General features: G+C 39.0%; 1 protein-coding gene across 8 annotated transcripts in view; it reads left to right on the top strand.

Annotated features, from left to right (window-relative positions):
* ITSN1 (intersectin 1) overlaps positions 1–22,791 on the top strand; it is a 103,392-nt gene that overhangs the window by 65,017 nt on the left and 15,584 nt on the right. For 4 of the 8 annotated variants that reach the window (XM_044442130.1, XM_044442131.1, XM_044442129.1 and 1 more), the window contains 5 exons: positions 4,273–4,318; positions 6,005–6,126; positions 7,471–7,588; positions 10,307–10,498; positions 21,281–21,402. In XM_044442130.1, coding sequence (XP_044298065.1) covers positions 4,273–4,318; positions 6,005–6,126; positions 7,471–7,588; positions 10,307–10,498; positions 21,281–21,402 — 600 coding nt within the window. Of the gene's footprint in view, positions 1–341; positions 467–4,272; positions 4,319–6,004; positions 6,127–7,134; positions 7,199–7,470; positions 7,592–9,374; positions 9,427–10,306; positions 10,499–10,801; positions 12,275–21,280; positions 21,403–22,791 lie in introns of those variants that run through there. The other 4 variants (XM_044442133.1, XM_044442134.1, XM_044442135.1 and 1 more) reach the window with 4 other exon arrangements.

Genomic DNA, 22,791 nt, shown 5'->3' with positions numbered 1-22,791 from the left:
TGAGCCAGAGACTTCAGTGAAGGCTACTTAAATTATATAAGACATTCACCTTCGAGGTAGACAGCTCCCAGAATGCTGTAGTCTAACCAGAAACATAACCATTACCACTGTCATCAGTAGATCCATGACAAATGAGCATTCCTGGGCAAATCTGGCCACTCTTCACAGGAGCTTTCAAAGAGGCACTCAAAGGTCTTCTGGAAACCAATGGTAGGAAGGCAATGCCTTCCTCCTAATAAGGATGCGAAATGCCAGCCAGGTCTTTACTCCAGAGGCCTAGACAGGTCTAGAGACTTCAGAACTTAAAAACATGCTGATCCTGTCCCATTTCACCTTAACAGGCCATCAGGGAACCAACACATCATAGGCATCCTTGTTGACTCACCAGTGACAGGAATCAGCCTCTGATGATTGGAAGACCGCAGGGTTCCTTCCCACTTGGACAAACTTGTCCAAGGACAAACAGGTAATCAGGTAAATCCTGGAGGGTTATCACATCAGTTTCTCTCCTACACCCAGGAACCCTCCCTTGTCTTGAGCTTTCTCAAGAAAAGAGCCATTATTGTACAAGTTGTTGAGCATCTCCTGAATATCAGAGCAATATATTCTTTTTTCTAGTTCAAAAATATTCTCAGACATTTATCCAACTTCCTTTGTTGTGCTGAAGAAGATGACTCATAACTTATCTAAAGGTGAACAAATTGTGACATACTACAAATTCAGAAAGATGAGTCCTTTCAACATAATGAATACTTGGCCTCAACAGATCTTACAGAGGCCTGCCTGCGTGCTCTATTGCCCTGGCCCACAGGAGATTCCTTCAGTTCTAAACATTTCTAATATTATGCCTTCCCATTCGGCCTGGACTGAGCTCTGAGCATGTTCTCAAAACTGATGATACCTGTGATGGCCTCACCATCCAACTATACCCTTATCTGGACAATCCCCTGAGAGCTCCCTCAGAAGGCAAATGACCTTCACAAAACAGTGGAACATCCATCTCAGATCACAGCTTCTGAGTGAACATCCAAGGACAGCCATCTAAGTCCCTCAAAGAGATTGATTCACCTGAGGGAAATCAATGACAAGGACATAGGTTCTATATTCCTGTCTCCAGAAACAATCTGAGAACAGCTCCAGGAGTCAATCTCTATCAACAAACTCAGAGTAATGAATCTCATGACATTTACATACCTTTTGGAGCTTACAGTAAGTTGGTTGATCAGCCTGGTATCACAGTTTGATAACCCAGGGTCACTACCTTCTGTAGAAGCCAACCACATTATGAACTGGCTGGAATTACAAATGAACAGTATGGCCAAAATGGCCCACATGAGCTATAAGGATGGGCTTGCTGCAAGTCATTTCAAAAGAAAACATACCTCCTCTTTGCCTTCGTGGAGCAATCTATTCTATCAATCCCAGTCCAGCACATCAAAGGAACACTGTATACAACAGCAAACAGTTAACAGTGGATGATCCAGATGAATGGACCTTTGACCTGAAGGTCTTTTACCAAATTAAGTTCTATTTTGGTTGCACAATGCTAGACCTTTTCACATCCTCTGAATATCATAAGCTACCTTGGTTGTTCTCCCACTTCCATTCCAGAACAGAAGAAACGCAGGAGATGTTCGCATAACCACGGACCCAAGTTCTTCTGTTTACCTTTCCAGCAACACCTCTATTTCCAAAGGTTGTTGAAAGATATGAGTAGTGCAAGACAGTTATCTTCATGCCTCCCAGCCACATTGTTTGAGACACCTGTGGCTTTTAGAAATACAATTTAACTGGCTCAGACAAATACCTGATTTCTTATACAGCAATCAGATATCTTCTTTTTAGGCACCCAATTCTTAGCCAGACTCAGCCTAGCATATAGCAACATGAAAACTGAGTGGTAAATGTTCCTGAAACTGGGACACCTGCAACCACTTGTTAGTAATCTCCAGTCTTTTAGGAAACAATAGGCAGAGTGTTATTGACAAAGTAATCTGGAGAGCCTTATTCAGATGGTGCAAGGAAAGAATGAACCCTTCTAAGGCAGCTATCACCCACCTCCTTTTCTTTTTCTAAGCAGATAGGGACATGGGTCTTAAGCCCAACATGTTATGTAAACAGAGAAACATCACTTGTAAAATGTGTCCTTACTCCTGTCAAGACCTGGGTATGTACCAGTGGCAATATCACCACCACTACCTAAAGTGCTTCTTAAGTACTGCTCTTCTCAGCCTTCCAGTGGTACACAGAGTCCTATCCTGGAACCTACCCACAGTCCTAAGGGCACCCACTAAGGCTTTCTTTGAACTGTTATAAACTGTGTTGCTCAGACTCCTTTTTCCTATGGTAGTTTCTTATAGCCATCACTTTAGCCAGAAGGGTTTCCAGGTTGGGAGCTCTCACTGTTTGTTACCATGCAGCTTCACAAACAACACAGTACTACTCAGACTTGATTCTTTCATGAGTCCCAGAAACTGGACCTTTCATTCTTCTAGCCATACTCTTTTCATGCTGGTCAATATCAATAACTTTCCCAACACACTGGAATTTGGATTCATTTCTCAGTTCTTCCACAGGAAGATGCTCCAGCGGGTGTATCCTCACCCTGAGGTCAGCCATATTCCCTCCCTGATTCAGCTTTGGTATATATCAGCCTTTTGGATACCTTCTCACATCATACTGAGAATGGAACATTGGAAGCTTAGCATGCAGGTTCATGATATAGTGTGATGGAAGCATCCAAACCACCCTTCATGGCTGGCTGATAGGATATCAGCTGACATGCACCTCAGGATAGCGTGCCCTTACCACATGGTAGAGGCTCCTACTTTTCTGTGTTTCTAAGGCTACCCTCTGCATACTTTCTGCTTTACCTCTAGACTCCCATTTCTCCTTTCTTGGAAATGGAAGAAAAGAGGAAGAAAAGAGCCAGAAGAAGCAGCACTCAGAAGAGCACAATCATATGATAACCAACCCTCCTGGGGGCTGCTAAGAAAAAGACCCAGTCTTTTGGACACCTGTCTCATTATAAGAGAATAAACCTTCCTGGTTAAGTTCCCAGTGCCCCTTCTGTTATCTGCTTTGTGGAAGAGTACTTTTGACAACTCCCTGTTCAGATATTGAACATCATGCCTCAGTGTGTTTTGCTTTTGTAGAGAAGCATATAATGCTTCCCATAAATAAAAGAATACCAGCTTTGTCTTAGTATTGAGGTTAAGCCTACTCAAGCAACAATTTCACTTTTCCAAAGTATAGCCTTTTAATACTACTTTTAATATTACTATAGTCTTTTTCAGTACATCACTGCTGTTGCAAAATATGACTGTAAAATAATTAACTATAAGCAGAATATCTTTGATATTTGAAATATACACTTTACTCAGAGTATGAATAAAATACATATGTTCTAATTTTAGAGAGTGCAGCACAGAGAAAAAAAGATTTAGATTTCATGGTACCACAGGTTGCTTTTATATTTTTAAGTTTCAGAATGACTGAATGCAGATACAACGAATGCTACTTGATGCATTTGCAAAGTTCCTCCCTGGAAGGAACGTCTGTGAGAGAACTGAAATGTAACATGTATTGTAGATTGTAACTTGTGACAATGTGCGTGTACTGTTGTAAACTACCCAGAGAGTTTCAGTTATGGGGCAGTATAGAAATAAAATTAATGAAAACAAAAATAATAAAAGTTGTGCATACCTTTGTCCATATCTGCATGCAAGTAATGCATTGGTTGCTACAGTTGTGTGATATATGTAGGTGATATTCATTGGTGAAGTTCAGAGTGAGAACAACTCAGGATAAAATATGCAAAATTACAGATAGATTGTGTTGAGTTTGCCCAATCTATACAGGTCTCAAAATTCAGGTTTTCTTGATACAGAATTTGGATTACCCAGATACAAAGCATCTTAAAAATTTGTTTAATAGAGTATGTGCAGGCCTAATGGTAATATAGCCAAACAGCTGCAATCTAATAGAGGCTCAGTTGAGAAGGTCTCCAAGACATTGAGATTTTAAGACTGCAACTTGTAATCTTCCATCACAAAAATCCTAGGTCAGATTTAAAGTAGGCATAAGGTCTTGCATGTGTATGAATTTTTTGCCTATCTTACAATATATCCAGTTCTACTATCTGAGAAACACTAGCAGTATGCTTGCTCCACGTCCGAGACTAGCAGAAGTAATTGCTAGTTCTTTTGTACCCTGACATAATATGCAAAAGTTCTATAGAAGTGAGAGTTATGTTTACATTGTTATTTAAAGGTGCCTGGAACAGCTGGGAAAACAGGAAGCTTAGGCAAGAAACCTGGTAAGTTACACTGTGAGAAAAACAAAATACTTGTAAAATGTGTTTTGCCCTTTGAAGTCTTCTATTGTATAACTGTTTTAAAGGATAATCACCGCGGATCCTATAGCTTCTTAATATCTTACATTAGTAGACTGGATTGTTACAAAGTTGTGCATGCAGTGTACGTTTGAATATCTGGTTTAATTTGGGTATCTGCCTCTTTTGCCTCTGTAATATGCATTATCCAGCTTCTAACTTTATGGCGCTTAGTTGTTGGCATTCTTTCCACATCTGACCTCCACATGATTTGCTAGCAAGAAGTATCAATCCAAATAGTATAGTGGATTTTCAAAATACTTCAAATAGTGAAAAGCAGTGGAAAGGGATAATTGCCATTAAATTTTTTGGAGGGTGATGGTGCTATACAGTCCTCTTCAGCTCTCTTAAAAGGCATGCAACCCACAAAGTACCTAATTTTAATCAAACAATGATTCTTAATACAGTGGAGCGATCTTTGCTAGTTGGTCCATGGTTCTGTTACATAGAATCATAGGGAGCTGCCTAGGCCGTGGAGAGCTTGTATATATCCTGGACTGTCTCCTTTGTTTAGCAGAGTCTCAACTAGTGGTCTTCCTCATCACCTGCAACCAGATCCCTCTAACTGGATTGAATAAAAAACCATCTGTATACAGAACAGATGTTCTCTGCCACTGAGCATTCCTTACTACCCAAGTTCTTTTCATGAAAAACTTTTTTAAAATGGATGCACTCTGTTTATTAATCCACCTGTTTTTCTGAATGTCATCTTCAGATAATTTTCTATTTTACTATTTCTTTACAAGAAAGAAGAGTGAGTCTTGAATTCAAATATATATATTACATACTTTGGCAGATTCAAATAAGTTTATTAACCATCTACAAAGAAAGGGAATATAGTTCTATAATCCCTGTGACAGATCTTTTTATAGTATAGGATGGTGACAGCTCTGTAGTTATAATACTTTAAAGTAATGGGGAGGAGCCTGGTTTGAGTTTCAGTATTCTAGTTCTAGTTAATTCTTTACCATAGAAGTTAGGATTTTGTTTGAGTCAGGCTTCAATCCTATATTCCCTTCCATCCTACCCAGTGGACAAAATATTGTACAGCTACTCAGGGCATATTATCCAAGTTTGCTCAATACCATTCCTCTGTGTAAATATTTGGCAAGACCTTGATATTAGGGCTCTCTTGTAGGATATCAGCTTCTCTAGAAGTAATTATCCACTGGGCCTTGTGGTTCCTTGGAGCTCAGAGCTAATGACCTGGCACTTTCATCTAATCTTTGACTAAGTATGCTCATCATTTTCTGGGAGCTGCATCTGCACTATGTAGCAAAATAGCTTCTGTTCCTTCAGTGATGTGATGCTCTCAACTGAGCATTTCTTACACCATCCTTTAGAAAACTGCAAGACTTGGATCATACTGTTTGGTTACTGATTTATTTTGCCTTGGTGTGTTAAAATAAGCAGTTTTAAAAAGGAAAGGTAAGGTAAGAAAAAATGGGACTCAAGTATCTATATTGCAAATAGTTTCTAGTTGCATTCTTTAGATAAAATGAGCAGTGTCTGGTTTAATAATTGAGTATACGGTACAATAAATGTGTATGAGCTTTAAGTGGTAGCGCTGCTTTAGATAAATGATTAAGATATTTCTTTTTGAATTAACAGAAATTGCTCAAGTCATTGCCTCATACACAGCAACAGGCCCAGAACAGCTTACACTTGCTCCTGGTCAGTTAATACTTATTAGGAAAAAGAATCCTGGAGGATGGTGGGAAGGAGAACTCCAGGTTAGTTACTATTTTAGGTTACTTACTATTGTACACTGTCCTGAGAGTCATTGACTAAATAGGAATGGTGTAGAAATTTCTTAAATTTGTTTTGCTCCTAGCCCAAAGGTGGGGAACCCTTTTAGTGATGGGAGCGCTCAACAGATAGCAGAACATGAGGCAAATGGGGGGCCATCTGTGCTTTCTTCAGGTCCCTGCCTGAGATGGTAGCTGGAGTCACTCTAGCCAATGCCTCTTTCAGCAAGCCTGCTTCATTCTTTCCAGGCTTTCCTCAGATAGGTAAAGCCCATATGGAGCAAAGTTTATTGATGGGATGAATTTACTCCTCCACTTTTGCCTTCCCTTGGGGGAATTGCCCTGTTCTGAGGAGATGGGGATTTGGTGAGAGGAATAGTTTTGCAGAGGCTCAGAAGCCCTACACACAAGAAGTTCCCTATCACTACCCTCGCCTTCTGTTGCAGCATGTATTTTTAAATGTTTGTTTACTCAGTGTTTGAAACAGGACAGTATAGCAATGTATTCCATAAGAATTATACTGTTGGGGATAAGGGTGCATAAGTAGACACGTCAAAGATGCCTTATTAATAGGTGGGGTCATCAGCCAGCCTTTCACCTGCTAGCCACCCCCCCCCCCCCAACAAATCACCTTTGTCAATGTGTTGCAGGTTGTGTCCCAGAGTTGCTGCAGCTAGCTTGTTACAGCCTGCAGAGTGTTCTCCCTCCCTCTTATTCTGGGTGGCTTCCTTACCTTCTTCATGATCCTGGGTTTTGCTTTAAACTGGGTATGTTCAGGACTGCATTTTTATGCTCACTTGTAGCAGGCAAAGCATCCTCCAGCATAATCAACCTGTCATTAGTGTGTAGGAATTCAGAGCATGCCCAGTTTGGAGCTGAACCCAGGGTCATGAGGCATGCAGTAAAGCCTTAGTCATCCTGTGGAGACTGAACACTACTGCTAACAGTAGACAGGTAGGCAACTTTTAGAACATTTGTCTTTTCTTAAATTAGCAGGCAAGGAGTAAGGCATCTAACTGCAGACAAATCCCAGTGAAGGCAAAGTAACTTCCAAGAGGCAAGTAATGCGCAAATTATGATCAAAGCAGACCCTAATGTAGTTCTCAGAGTTACAAGCATGAATATACAAAAATCAGATACCACCTTCTTTTGAGCACTGCTTCTTGCCTGGATCCAAGTACTAGTGTTTGAACAAGCCCAGAGCACTTCACTATCTCCAGTATATAACTCAGCCCAATTTTATTAAATATGGAATTTAGACAAAGGTGCTACTCATTGGTGAAAGTATATTTATACAACAAGAGTTTTATACTACTATTTTCTAACTAGGCTCGTGGGAAAAAGCGTCAGATTGGATGGTTCCCAGCGAATTATGTGAAACTCTTAAGTCCTGGTACTAGTAAAACAACACCAACTGAGCCACCTAAATCAACAGCATTACCTTCAGGTAAGTTTTATTTATTTATTGCATTTGTATGCCACTCCATAGCCAGAGACACTCTGGGTGCCTACTAGTGCAATATAAACATACAAGTAAAAATAGGTAACAGCAACAACCAAAAGCATAAAACATAATAGGATTAAAACATAGTATAAATACAACTGTATAAATAGAACAGGAGGAAATAAACACAATATAACCAATAAAACAATAAACCAGCAAACCAATAGTCCAATCCAAAAATAGATACTAAATAAAAAAAACTTGGCACCAAAAGCAAGGTAAAATGGGTGCCAGTTGTACCTTGCTTGGAAGGGAATTCCAAAGGTGGGGTGCAATGACAGACAAGGCACTTTTCTTCACCAATTCCCCCCTCACTTCATTTGGGGGTGGGGAGGGGGTTTGCAAAAGAGGGCCTCCGTTGATGACTTGAGTCATCCTTTAGATATCCCAGTCCCAAGCCATTTAAGGCTTTATATATTAGTGTGAGCACTTTGAATTGGGCCTGGGCATTGACAGGCAGCCAATGCATTTGGTGGAGGACCACCGTAATATGTTCTGTAGGGCCAATCCTTTTCGGTAACCACACTGCTCTGTTTTGGATTAATTGGAGAGCCTGGACCGTCTTCAAAGATGCGCCTACATAGAAAACATTATATGCATGTATATATATTCTCTCTATATAGAAAACATTATGGTAATCCAGGTGAGAGGTTACCAATATAATGTTGTATTCCTTAATTACATATTTCTGCTTATGACTTACATCAGAGACTTTCTAACTGTCTGCCTCCACTTGTTGCATGCACTTCCACTATGAATTCTGATCGCCCAAGGCCACATGTTCAGATTATGTTGGTTGCTAGCTAGGCCTTAGGAACTTTTCTGTATTCCTGAGTAACTGGAGAGTTAGACCCTGAAGGAATATACCAATATCTCTGCTGTAGCTATATACTGTACAGTAAATAAATAATGGTGACTAAACTGTCTTTCAGGTAAATTGCCCACTATTATGGGTAAGAAGGAAAGGAAGAGATAAGATGGCTGCTAGGGAGAGGAGGGAAGAGGAGTGGCAAGATGAAGAGAACCAGGGGGAAGGGGGAAATGCAGAGAACCAAGCATTAGGTTTCGAATAGGAGGAGAGTGGTGTGGATCTGTTGTATTTATTCTCTGGCATAGAGGTGCTATTGGAGTTTATGAAAGATCACCTCTCCTGTCTCTGCCTCATCCCCCCTTCTCTCCAGTACTTCTCAGTTCTAGGAAGTGCTGAGCACTGAAGGAGCTGTCATCACGTCTACATCACATCACATGCCCACCTACTTCCCTGTTTCCAGTCAGCTTGGGTTAGAAGGGGTAAAGTTGTGCTGGTCATGGGTGCTGTCTGCTTGTATGCTGAAAACTATGGAGTGTTGAGAGGGGCTGAATAAGAAAAGGAGACAGTTTAGGCTCATGTACTCTAGAGAGTTCTTTTGAGCTTTGGAACTCATTGAGCTGTCTCCAAAGATTTGCATTATATCAGATTAAGATTCCATTACACCAAGAGTGGGCAACTTGTGGCTCTCCAGATGTTTGGGCTTACAATTCCCATTATTGCTCACAATTGATTATACTAGCTTAAAGCTGTTAGGAATTGTAGGCCAAAGCATCAGAATCATAAGTTGACCAATCCTGCACAATATATAAAAGCAAAATCCATGTGAAAATCCTGAAAACCTGTTGCATGTAAGAGCAAGATAGGTTTATGTTATTATTAAGCCAAGCATAATAAACAGATTACTCTGTGTGCATACAGGACTGGTTTCTTTTGCATTTGGTCCTGGAACGTTGTTTGTCTGACAAATCTAGTGAGTACACTGTCACAGTGATCTTATTGCTCAGATGTTTATATGTCCGTATATTATGCACTCTCTGGCAAGTCAGGCTTGCATCAGCCTCTTCCTAAGTTTCTTTCTATACAGTTTGTTAGGAGGATTGTTTTAGAAATTTTGTCTAGGTCTGCAGAAGGCAATCAAAAGGAGGGGGTGATGATCTTCACTGAGCTCCCGGTGGGGCAAATGATGCCAAAGGGGACATGGCTGTGTTCCTTGATGTTGTTTGGTGCCCAGCATGTGTGTTAGAAGGATGAAGCCCACTGCATATTTGCCAGGTACCAGCTTCACTGCAGACAGAGGCACATGTACAGATTCCTTCACTTGCTTCATGCAGATGCAGGATAAGCAACACTGCTGTAGTTGATCCAGTGGCTGGAGGAGTGCTGCACCAGTTGTGTCCAGGCACTTCACCTCTGTGGCAACTTGGAGGAAGTGCCACTAGGGAAGTTTCTGGAGCTGGGCTAGTGGCTGGAGGAGCACTTCTTCAGTCAGTTCCGGCCATTTTCCCATTGGAAAAAGAATCAGGCAGACAATCCCTCACTTAACCATATCTCTCTCTTATCTCTGTCACAGATCAGATCAGAGATAAGAGATAATTGTGTGGGTCTGCCAGGGCACAGATTGGAAGCCAAGCCATGAGTCCTGGAGGAGTCTAGGAAGCTCTGTATTTGGATGGGGAGTTTGGGAGCTGCATTACACCTTTCAGTAGATATTCTTTTCCCGTGGTCTAGGTCATAAAGCAGGAATTTTATCAATCTTTTTGGAAGTTGTTTCAAAAATGTAGCAACTTGATCAAGTGTTTCTGAATAATTTGTTTTTGCTTCAGTGTCAAATATTGTTTATTATCTTACAGTGTGCCAAGTAATTGGTATGTATGACTACATTGCACAGAATGATGATGAATTAGCATTCAACAAGGGCCAGATCATTAATGTCCTTAATAAGGAAGACCCAGACTGGTGGAAAGGAGAAGTGAATGGACAAGTGGGTCTCTTCCCATCGAATTATGTGAAACTGACAACAGATATGGATCCCAGCCAGCAATGTAAGTGACTTTAATCTCAGTAGTTGCTTATGTAGTATTTAAAAAAACATGCAGCATTGCTGTGAATCTGCTGTGTTTTGGAGAACTTGAAGCTTGGCCACTGCTATATATTTGCCTAACTCTCTTTGAAGACCTTCTATATTGCAAGCCGAAACTTACGTTGGTTTTTAGTTCCATTCCCCTTGTAGCATATTACCTTTATCATTTTTGCACCATGCTGTTTACATGCCTGGCTCATTTTCCTAGCTTGAATTTTGCTCATTGTTTTGTTTTGCTTATGTGTTGTTTTCCTCCTTTTTCTAGGAATCATATGTTGTCCATCCCCCACTCAGGCTTGAAAGTCCTCAAAGAGACCCACTATCCCATATCACTGTCCAGAGGGATGATGGGAGATGCAGCCTTGATCATGTGACTTCCAGCATGATCATCTACTGCCTTCTGAGTAGAAGAACACACTGCAGAGCAGTTTACCTCATTTTACATTAGTTGCATGTAATCGCAATGTTTTTATTTAATATCTACAGATATAGACGCAAAATTACAAAAAAGGACAAAAAACACAGGATAGTGGGTCCTTTTGTGGCTTTCATAGTTACCCACCTATTTCTCCACCTTGACACAGGTGCTTTCAGTAGTATGAATATTTCTAATGCCCATTTTAGTCTTTTAAATAAAAACAAGCATTTTGTCATTGCAATTTTGTTATTGCAAAAAGACCCACTATCAAGGAATGCTGCATGTGCTATTAAAATTGTTCCAAATGTCCATAAATCTGAGACGTGTATTTTTTTGCTTTTTCACTTGTCCAATGTTGTCAGTGTCTTGTCTTTTTTCTTCTTTTGTGTACTACTAAAAGAACAGGATTTAATCTGGTTTAAAGGAAATTAAAATGTGCTCAATTACACATTCAAGTAAGGTATTTTGTTTCTTGTACTGGGGTGTGTGTGTGTGTGTGTGTGAGTGTGAGTAAATAATACATCATGGACAAGAAATTATTTTCCTTCCATGTGCAAGAAAGAATATTCGTGTATAATACAGTTATTTCCATTATGTTATATTTTGCACACTTATTTGTAACTACATATAATAAGCACCTTTTTCTTTTGTGTCTCAGATTTGCTTTGGGTTTTGTTTTGTTCTTTATTTTTTTGCATTTTCATATAAAATCAAAAGTATACAACATTTATATGTTTCTTGGAAAATTAACATGACTTTTTTCAAGTTAAGATTTATCAACACTGTTACAGTAATGACTATGGAACAGCATCCCTTGAGCAGAAATTATCTTGACAAAAAGAATGTATAGAGATATCTTCCTGCAATTAATTTCCAATGTTTACATTTTTTTAAACTAGACTGTGGAATTTATACGTAACATTAAACGGAGCTTACAGTCAAAATTTATGTAGATGCGCTGTAGTCTAAGCTATGTTTGTCTTTAGTTATAAGCTCTTAATGAAATGCCTGGTGCAGCCAGCACATAGGATAAAAAGCCCTATGCCTCAAGCACAATATAGCAACTCTACTAATAACTTTAACATTTTTGTTTATGTATTCTCTTCCTAAATTAATGCTTGCAATGTTGTAGAATTCCGTTTATCTCCATTCATGTGGTGCAAAGAACAAGTGAAGCTCCTTATTCAATTGCACTTCAGTATTTTCATTGATATGAATGTAAAATATATAAATATATAAAACCTGCAGCTTTAACAACTGTAATACAGCCTTTCCAATTAGCTACATGTATAGATAATTAAATTCTTCATATAAAAGCTAGACTAAAGTCTGTGTGTTCTTGTTACTGTGTTTATACTGAATTTAGCAAATGACCCTAACCACAGGGGAATAGCCCAAACCTCAGATTTCACTACTGAAGGTCATCAGCAATTATTCTTTTTTAAAAACTCAAGAACAGCTCATTCTTTTTTCAATGTGTATAATTGATGAAGTTTATCACATATTACCAAAAAGGTACTGAGTGTTATCCAATTCATTGTATATGAAGTCAATTAGTGCTTTAACGGTGGTGTCTTTTTCAAAAGCTGTGTTGTTATTGCTTAATATAGCATTCTTTTATCATCTCAGATTCTGCTTTCTTACTTCAAAACTATTCTCCCTATCTAGCATTATGTTTAAAATACCATCATATATCTTTTATTTCTTTATGTCTAGAATGCCTGTCATTTGCTTCCTTAGTAGTCCTTTAGCTGGCTTCTGAGTTCATTGCACTGTGAGTTAGATTTTTTTAAAATTAAATGACTTAAATACCAGTTACAGGATCTGCAAAAAGATGATAATAGGGTTCAAATGAAGTACATGAACATGCAGTGTTTTACCAAAGGCTTGAATCCTATGTAATGCAAGCAGGCATCACCTTGCCCACTTTTCCCTCTGCAGTCTCCTGTATACCTTTCAGATTTGCTCCAGCAAGTCCCTTAACCCTCCAGAGATTTGTGGAGCATGTGAGGGGCTGTGGGGTAAAGGAAAAGAATACCACCATTGGTTTCCACTGACAGATAGCTAGGGTTGGGTACAACCCAAAGTACTATATTGATGATTGAAATGCATTTCTTATGAGCATCTTAGAGTTGGTCAGCTGAAGATAGGTATACCAAATTAGTGATGGGATGTTATCCTGTCTAACATGAGCAGCAGTATATCAACTGATAGAGTATGTTCTTGTCTACAGCAGCTTGAAATAAACCAGTTCAGCTTACCATCATAACTAGGACTGTCAAAAGATTGTAGTGGAATTAAATCCCCAGATATTATTTGTGGAAATACATTCCCTTGATGTCATCTGTGTGAATCTGTTCAATTAGAATGCTAATGAGGAGGTTCAACTCATTTAACTCATATGGATTACAGAATCTCAGTGCTGAGATAGAACCTTCCATGCTGAAGGTTGGTTTTCCCTCATGTCAAAAGAAGTCTTGTCAAATCCTTGGAGGAATGCAGCAACGGGCATTCTGTTGTGCACTCCAGGTAGCTCTTGTGTTATACTATGCACCTTTATGTACTTGCAGTCTTTTTGCCCTTCCTGCAAAGTATTTTAGCAGACACAAAAATCACATTGTCTTTCATTTCTTGTCGTGTCATCTTTCCTGCATTAACCTAAAGAGGTTCTCCATGTAGTCTGGAGTGGGCATAATCCCTGTCCCTTCAGATGTTGGACAACTGCTGCCCATATCACCATGGTCAGAGTTCTTGCAATAAAGTACCAGGTAAAGATGGTACAACTTTTGAAATGTTTTAAGTCCAAGGAACCCATCACAAGGAAATATAGGCCTTAGCCTTCCATGTTAAAATGTATCATTCTGATATATTTAAAAGATAATGACACTTTAACACCTATTTTATGAAAATTATGTCAAATCTATATCAGTCTATCTCACTTAGCTTTCTGTAAAGAAAAAGTAGGATTTAGAGTTGGACACTCTACCTTCATACTGGCACATTTAGAGTACAATCCTATGCCTGCTTAGACAACAAACAAAGGCTACAGCTGCCAGCATTCCCTAGCCAGTTATGTTGACACAAATGTTGGCTTGTATTCAGCCTTTGTGGACATAAAGGCAGAAATTGTAGAAGTTTTTTGAAATCAGTGTTGGCTGCAGATGATTAGCAACATTTAGGATGCTATATTTAAATCTATCAACAGTCCTCTGGGAGACAGTGCAGATCATATACCTGGGAAACTGTAGCTTTGTACACTTTCTTGTTTTAATTTATAAACTATATTTCTGAACTAGAGTAGGGTCTGCCCACCTATTAAGAGTCATTCATTTTATGAGGATGACTTGGTGCTTCCTTTTTCTTTCTTGCAGAGCTGTATAGCCCTTTTAGCCCAAGGGCTGAATTCCACTCTGGAAAATGTTTTGGGGGCTGTATTCAGGCCACTTCTGGACCAAAATGTGTTTATTACCCATTTTTATCTTATTGAGAAGTATGCAGGACAAGTCACATGCTCCTAAGTAAGAAGGACTGACTAAGCAGCAATTTCATATAGCATTCAAAGTACCATGCTTCTGCATGACTGCTCGCAAGTAAGGAAGGCAAGCCTCAGATATAAGCAGGAAACAATAACTTCCTCCCCAGCCTTATCTGCTCTTCCCTGCAGGGGAAGCTTTTACGTCCAATCATCTTCTCGTATGAGGGGCATTCAATATATTCTCGGTATCGGGTTGATTTGCTATCGATGTGGGTAATTTAATTATTTCATTAGCTAATGACACTATCTGATGGTATACATGCAAAATTTCAAATAAGTGTGATCATTAGTTCCCTAGTAATCCTCAGTGAAAGACGACCATAATGACTGATGCGACAATGTTGAAGAAAATGGAGCACCGCACTGTGATTAAGTTCCTTACAAAACAAGGAAAAAGTCAAAAAATCATTCACGAAGAGGTGGCCATTTACCAGGACTCTGCACCTTCAGTATCTACTGTTCAAAAGTGGTCAAGTGAATTTAAAAGGGGCAGAGAAAGCATTGAAAACGACCCTCACTCGGGTGGGCCGGTTACTGCCACTACGAAAGAAAATGTGAAAAAAATTGAGAAACTTGTATTGGAAGATGCCTGAATAAAAATCAAAATGTTAGCAGAGATGACAAACCTATCTGTTGGTACCATATTTACTATTTTTCATGGCCATCTTAGCCTTTCAAAGGTCTGTGCAAGATGGGTGCCACGAATGTTCATGGCGCCTCAAAAACAAGTGCCAGTTGAGTGCTGTAGGGAGTTTTTAGAGCTCTGTGATGAAGATCCATCGAGTATTTCCGACCGGATTTTTACTGGAGATTAAACTTGGGTTCATCACTATGACCCTGAAAGTAAGCAGGAGTCCATGCAGTGGCATAAAAAAGGTGCTGACCCTCCGAGTCACTTCATCGGCCAGAAAAATAATGACCATAGTGTTTTGGGACTCAAAGGGAATTTTATTGATCGAGTACACGAAAAAAGGTGAAACCGTAAACCTAGCATTTTATGCAACCACTCTGCATAATTTAAGAGAAGCAATTAAAGAAAAAAGGCAGGGAAAACTGACCGCAGGTGTGTTGCTTCTTCATGACAACGCGCCCGTTCACACAGTGCATGTTTCAAAGGCTGCTGTGCGAGACTGTGGTTTCGAAGAAATAAACCACCCACCCTATAGCCCGGATCTGGCCCCCAGTGACTACCTATTCCCAAATTTAAACAAAGATCTTCGTGGAAAGCGATTTTCCGACAATGAAAAGCTCAAGGCAGCAATTAACAAACATTTTTTAGACTAGGAGGAAGGGTATTTTTTTACAGGGAATTGAAAAATTAATTTCTAGATGTAATAAGTATTGAAGTTATGGGGGATTACATTGAAAAATAAAAATTATTTCAATTTATTATTCCTTTTTCTTCATGCTGATACCGAGAATACATTGAACGCCCCTCGTACATACAGGCTGTATTGCCTGAGTGGAAATTAAGCAGATACTAACTATAAGGTTAGCAGAGGAAAGACGCATAAGTGTGAAGCTTGAGACACAGTTTTTACCTTGACAGGGTCTAGTCAGATCCCAGTGCTGCCAGGATGAAATTCTGCAAGAATTTTCTGTTCAATCATGATATGCTTTGATAAAATCTATTGTATGATATGCAGCACTGCTCAATTTGTAGTTAGTCACTTTTCCTTTGTATTCTAATAAATAGTACTTATTTAAGTGTCACATCTCATAGAAGTTACTACAGAGCTTCCAATCATATTCCGTGAGCAGTGTAGCATATGATTTCTGATCTCATTTATGACAATTTCTGTGATATGTACTTTTATGTTTTTACACTTCGGAGTTTGGAAAAGTCATTCAGTACACGAATTTTAGTTCACACATACTTCTTGTGAGAATAGATACTGAAGTGAATAAATGTGTAGAAAGATCAGTGGAGAAACCAGAAATCTGGTTTTATATTGAAATAGCATGGGATGCACTCAAGGACTGAAGTGTTCTGTTCACTTTAACCCAACCAAGCAATGGCTTGCAATTGCCAAATAATAGGAATCAGATGAAAACGCGCTTGAAAATTACTCCACAGTAGCCTATGAGGATAACTTCTAGATTAAGTGGATTTATTTCTTTAAAACATTTATATCCTATCTAGGGAACCATGCAATGCTTCCAGCAGAGAAAAATGCTATAGCAAAAATGCTGTAGCATACATGCTATATAGCATGTATGACATGTACTGGAATTTAACATTAGTAATATTTAATAATGAAGTATTGATCCAATGATTATATAATATATATCGCGGGGGGTAATTCTACAGATGTGTTATATCTAAGATAGTCCAGTCGTGGATGGATTCTATAGCTGCTACTAATGGACAAAGAATATATTCCTTGGTAAATTAGCATTTCATTAAAAGAAAAATACTGTTTAGTGCATATACCCTAAATACATAAGCAGTATCTTAAATCACATTGACAGTAGAATTTGCTAAAAATAAAAGCAATTGCAAAAGGATAGTCCCTCTTGCCCATGCTGAATGTCAACTCAAATTTTCCACCCTTTTTTTACAACAATCTTGTTGCTGTACCCAACCTTTATTTTCTAAATTATGATTTTGGAATGATTAATTGTGCAAACTATGACTTTGAGCACTTCAGTTTAATTCAAGAAAGCACAAGACACTGAATAAGCCTACGGTATATGGTTTCATACCTGGCTTATTTTATCAATTAGTTTCAGGTTGGGATGCATTCAGTTTAAAAACATGAGAATTTTGCTTCTGGATGAAGTCTGGATGGTCATAAGTAGCTCACACTTCCAATACCATTTGCACACTTTAATAGAGGAAGGGGAAAATTCTTGAGAGTTGTGACTTTTCACCATGGTTTTTCAGTTACAAGAGAATTTTAAGTGTATGCATGCAGACTCAATAGCTTGCTGGAAATGGACATTTTATTCTACATATATTTTAATTTCATTGTGGAAATATTCAAACTGGCATGATTTCCTAATGCAAAACTACTACTTTCATTTTCATCCTTGTGTGAGTGTCAAATTCAGTACTTTGATTCCAGTTGAACAAGCACCTTCACCTCTCACTACCACTTCATTACGCTAGATGTTGCTTGCACTAGTGTGTCTACTGGTGATTGTGCAGCTGCTTAGAGGAACACCCAACCACTGGCAGAATGCCTTTTCTCGTACTACCTGTATTATAACCCAAGATACATTTTATTATTTATTTATTTATTTATTTATTAAAACATTTTTAACAAGTGTAACTTCCTGATTAACAGAACAAAATTTTAAAAAGGGAGAGGACCTGAGAGTGGGTACCAAAAAGTGCTTGCTATCACTAAAAGAAATAATTAAAATTATTGTTTATTAATATTTAATAAACACAAAAACACAGCATTGACAGAGCAAAATGAGCCTCCATCCTAACAAAGGCTCCACACCAAAGGCCTGCTTGAACAAAGCAGTCTTTTCCCTTTTGGCTGAAGGACAGCAGAGACCTGAGCAGGGAATTCCACAGCCATGGAGCAGTCACTGAGAAGGTGCTTGTTCACATTGCCACCAAAGGCATCACTGAAGGTGGCAGTATCAAAAGAAGACCTCTTGAAGACCTCTTAAGAGCTTGGCAGGCTTATATGGGAGGAGGCTCTCTTTCAAGTAGTCTGTTCCCAAGCTGTTCTGGGTTTTATAGGTTATAAACAGCACTTTGAATTCTGCCTGGAAATAGACTGATAGTGAAGCTGTTGTAACAAGGTAGTCAGATAACCAGCCTGTTCAAGAGTGGCCACCACTTTCTGGACCAGCTGAAGTTTCTGAACAGTTTTCAAAGTTAGCCCTATGTAGAGTAATTTGTAGTAGAATGAACAAGGTGTAATAGCTAAGGCATATGAAGAGAAGCTGACCTTTAGTCACCACTGAAAATGATTTATATATTCTTGAGTAAATAATAAAACTTGCATTCCAATAAAAACCTTTGCCCCAATTTAACAGGTTCTGATATTCTTTTCAGTACTTTTCTCTGAAGGATCACTTCTTGCAGAGTTGAACCTGTGACCCTCCAGATATTAGTGTAGTAATACTCCCATAATTGCTGATCCTTGGCCATGATCCCTGGGACAGGTAGGAACGGGAGTTCAAGAACATCTGGAAGGCTACAGGTTCCCTACTGCAACCTTGCAGAGTTGATTCTATAAATATTCTGGTAACTAACTTAAGCAAACCTCCACCCCCCCCCCCACAACCCACACACCTGCACTGAAGAGACCTGCTAAATTGAGCAGTGTAACATTGGAATGGAGTCCTAAAATAAGTTTGTCGTTTCCATTCTGTGAAAAGGGGAAAAAAGCTTGCAGAAGCATTTCATTTTTTTGCTTTGCTCAGATCAGCAACCAGCATATTTTTTATTTTCTTTGTTATGTTTCTTACAAAACAGCAACATAAAATGAACAGAGCAAACTAAAATGAACAAAGTAAGCAAAGTTGCCGAGGGAATTTTAAACAAATGCAAAGCAACCAGCATATTATGGAACTGCCTATCAGAGAAAGGTTATGTAAACAAAACTCATTAATGAAAGAGTATTGGTTCCCAATATATAATAAATAGATCTGACTTATTTTCATTCTATGAAACTAACTCCTCTTCCATTCAGCAATTAGCATTATCTTGAGGCTTGCTTATCTTCCTGTGGTCACCACCCAATTAATATGAGAACATCATCTGGATAATATATTGCAACCCTCACTTGCAAATGGGGCTCCAAGTTCAAATATTGCCCCAATACCCACTTTTCCACATCTTCTCCACTCCAGTAAGCTCTAGGCTCATGGTGTTGATGCTTGTAAGTCTTTGAACTCGGAGGCTTATAAGCATGCACTTATAGGGGAGGGGAGAAGGCTGGAGTGTTGTCAAGCTATTTCATATCCTGGTTGCCCCAGTTATCTTCCTCCCACCAAAATGTCCCCTTTATCCTTTTGCAAGCTAAATTTTCCAACCCTTGAAGGATGGGGGGCATCTGAGCACAAATCTCCAGCTTCAAGTTTGGAGCCCTGTTTCCAGTCCTGCAAATGGGAATCTGGAGAATTCAAAATCTTCTTGATGGCCTCTTAAATGCTGTCCTGGTACCATACAATCATTCTTGTAGGTTTTGTCAAACTTCTAATCTGGACCTTATACCAAGCCAGACTATTTGCTTATCTAGCTCATTATCTTCAACATTAAGGCTACCATCCTAAGCTCACTTTCTTGTGTGTACACTTACATAGGTGTGTGCTGTTGGTGAAAGTAGGTCTCCAGCATTTCACACAGGGGTCTTTCCCAGTCATACTTAGAACTGCTTGGACTGTAAAGAAGCTACTCTGCTACTGAGCTACTGCACTTCTCTACATATCCTTGACTATTTGTATTGTTGTTAAAAGTCTATAAACCAGAGGGAGCACTTAGCTTTGGCATGTAGAACCTGACTGATGTGGGTTCTTGCAATAGTAATCCTGATCAGTATGAGAGGAACTGCTGGTTCAGGCATTTGGTAGACCTGTCTGGCTGAGAAGCCATGGTAAGTTCTACTCATCCCAAAACATGGCACATGCTCAAATAGACCCTACTGAGAATTAGCTCATCGTAAAATAATATGTTGGAAGAAAATGAGGAATGCTTAATGTGAGGGTTATTTATTTTTCTAGGTTAATTTTTTCAGAACACACTATCAGGATGCGATAAAAATAGGTGAAAAGTACCAATATAAAATATAACACTACAAACACAGCAGAGCAGCAGTATAATAATAAAAAAACATCAGCAAGGGAGATAAAAACATCATGCAGTATAGTCAATTAATAATACCTTTTGAAAGATGCTTTCCAAAGTAGAAAAATTAAGAATTAAATCCTTCAGTGCCTTATTTATTGAAAGAATATATCTCCCTTTTCATGAACATACATTTTATGTCTCAGTAGTGCTGTGCAGTGGAGATGCTTCCAAACAGTGCCTTATAATTTACCTTCTGCTGTTCCTAAAGCCTTAGTTTGTCTACTTCTCATTTAAACAGGTTACCAAATTAGAGTTTGTTATTACTGGTCTGGTAATTCTACATCAGTTCAGGCACATGGCTGAATGTTGTTCTACAAATTAAAAAAAAATCCTCACATAAAAATAAAAGCCCAGGACAGGATTCTTCTTGACATACTGATTTTCTTTATGCAGGTTGTATGTATGTGTATATGCAGTAGTGTGTTGAAACACCAGGATTGAAACACCAGGACTGAAACACCAGGACTTTTTGATTAACAGCAGTGATGACATCATGTGTTCCACATTCACTCACCCTCAGATTTCCCTGTTCCCACTGCTTTTAGTTGCAGTCTTCACAGTAACTGGGGGGAAATCGATTTCTTCCAGTATCGAATACATGCATACACACAAGCGCATGCACACACGGACAGATATGGAGCAACACAGCTATCTGCATTTTGGGATTGTAACTATGAGACTTCCATGATGAGCACCGATTTTTCAAAATGTATCACTGCATCATATGTATGTTTTCAACCATTTTTAACTTCTGCCTGTAATCTTACATTGTTTAGTTTATACACAGGTTTACTAACTCAATGAGAACTAAGCCTTGAATGTAGTACTTTAATAGTATTTTCCAGTAAACCATAGATTCCCCCTGCTGCAGTTTTGTGCTATTTGCAGCTCACATAATGTGAATGATATGTATTCTATGAAATATTTTATTAGTGTTCAAAAGAGTGAAATGTGCTCCCTTCCTTGTGCTTTCCAGGGTGTGCCGATTTGCACCTTCTAGACATGTTGACACCCACAGAAAGGAAACGACAGGGATACATCCATGAACTCTTAGTGACAGAAGAGAATTATGTGAATGATTTACAGTTAGTAACGGAGGTGAGCCTAATTTTGTGTGTGTGTGTTTTTAAATCTTTATTTGTTTTCTCTTGCTGGTCTCATCTTCAGTAGTGTTGTAGATTAGATTTTCAAAACCATAAGCTCTGGTGACTTGAGCTGGATTGCTTGGGAATCACTTCATTTATGTACTTGGAAATCAAATCTGTGTCCAAGAAGCAGTTAGAGGACTAACAACCCAACATAGTGCTTTTCTTTAAAAAAAAATATTTTGGAGGGTGAGCTATTAGACATAAAGTATAGTATTAGGGTTAGACCTGCATAGAATAGACCTATTGAAAATAACTAGTCAATGTCCCATTTATTTCAGTAGGCCTACTCTACATACAACTTACACTGGAACATAATTAATAGAAACAGATGTGTTTTCCTGTTCCAAATGGATAGACTTAAATTGCAATAGAAAACACAATGATCTTGAAACTCCTAATAGGATTAGTACTTCAGTGGGTCTAAGAAGTACTTTTGGTCTCTTTCTGTGATTGGTTGAAGTGCTTTCCTGAATTCAACACAGAATACTATTTTAATACCTCATTTAAATTTATGGATACAGAAGAACTCATTGTACTCAGGCATATGTGTAAGGCTTTATGATACATTGGCTTCAGTTCATGTTTAACTGCCTGGGTTCATACTGAAAATATTGGAAATGCTCTGTGAATACAAGGGAGGGAACCCTTGGGTACCATCTTGAGCAATTCTACACCACAATGGAAATATATTCAGACATCATCTTGATATAATCTTCAGTGAGAGGGATCAGTAAAGGGGACAGCTGGCTCTAGAACTCTACAGCCTTGAAATTGGCTGTAGCATCTTAGCCCCCCACCCCACTCCCATGAATGAAGAAGGGAGAGGCATAACCCATTTTCTGGGCTCAGCAACTGATTGAACACAGCCTTGCTGTGGAGGGAGGAGCAAACCTGAGAGCTAATGTGTAGACAACAGGGAGCCAGGGTTGAGTTTGAGTGTGAAGAGGCCAACCATTGCATAATAAGCTTCTAGTACTTCTACCATTTTGCTACGGCAGAGATGGCCTATTTGTGGCCCTCCAATGTTTTGGCTTACACTCACATACCATGCACTCACATACCATGGCCTTGGCTATGCTACTTAGGGCTAATAGAAGTTGTAGACCAAAATATTTGGAGGTCTCGTGTGTTATCTCAGTTCAATTAGATCTCTTTTGGATGTAATGCTTAACTTAGTAATAGACCACCTTGAGTTCCCCAATCACCCCCATCTTAAAACCAGTTCCAGGAGCCCCATTGTACAAGGAATCCATCACACTAAAACACTGTAGGATTCATGCTGAGATCACCTAATTTGTCATTAAATCATAATGCTTTCTTGGGAAGCCCACAGGAGACA

Source organism: Varanus komodoensis, unplaced genomic scaffold (genome assembly GCF_004798865.1).
Source record: "Varanus komodoensis strain SLA01 unplaced genomic scaffold, ASM479886v1 scaffold4, whole genome shotgun sequence".
NCBI classification, from domain to species: domain Eukaryota; kingdom Metazoa; phylum Chordata; class Lepidosauria; order Squamata; family Varanidae; genus Varanus; species Varanus komodoensis.
Note: the sequence above shows the minus strand (reverse complement) of the source record. Positions and strands in the feature narration are given on the sequence as shown.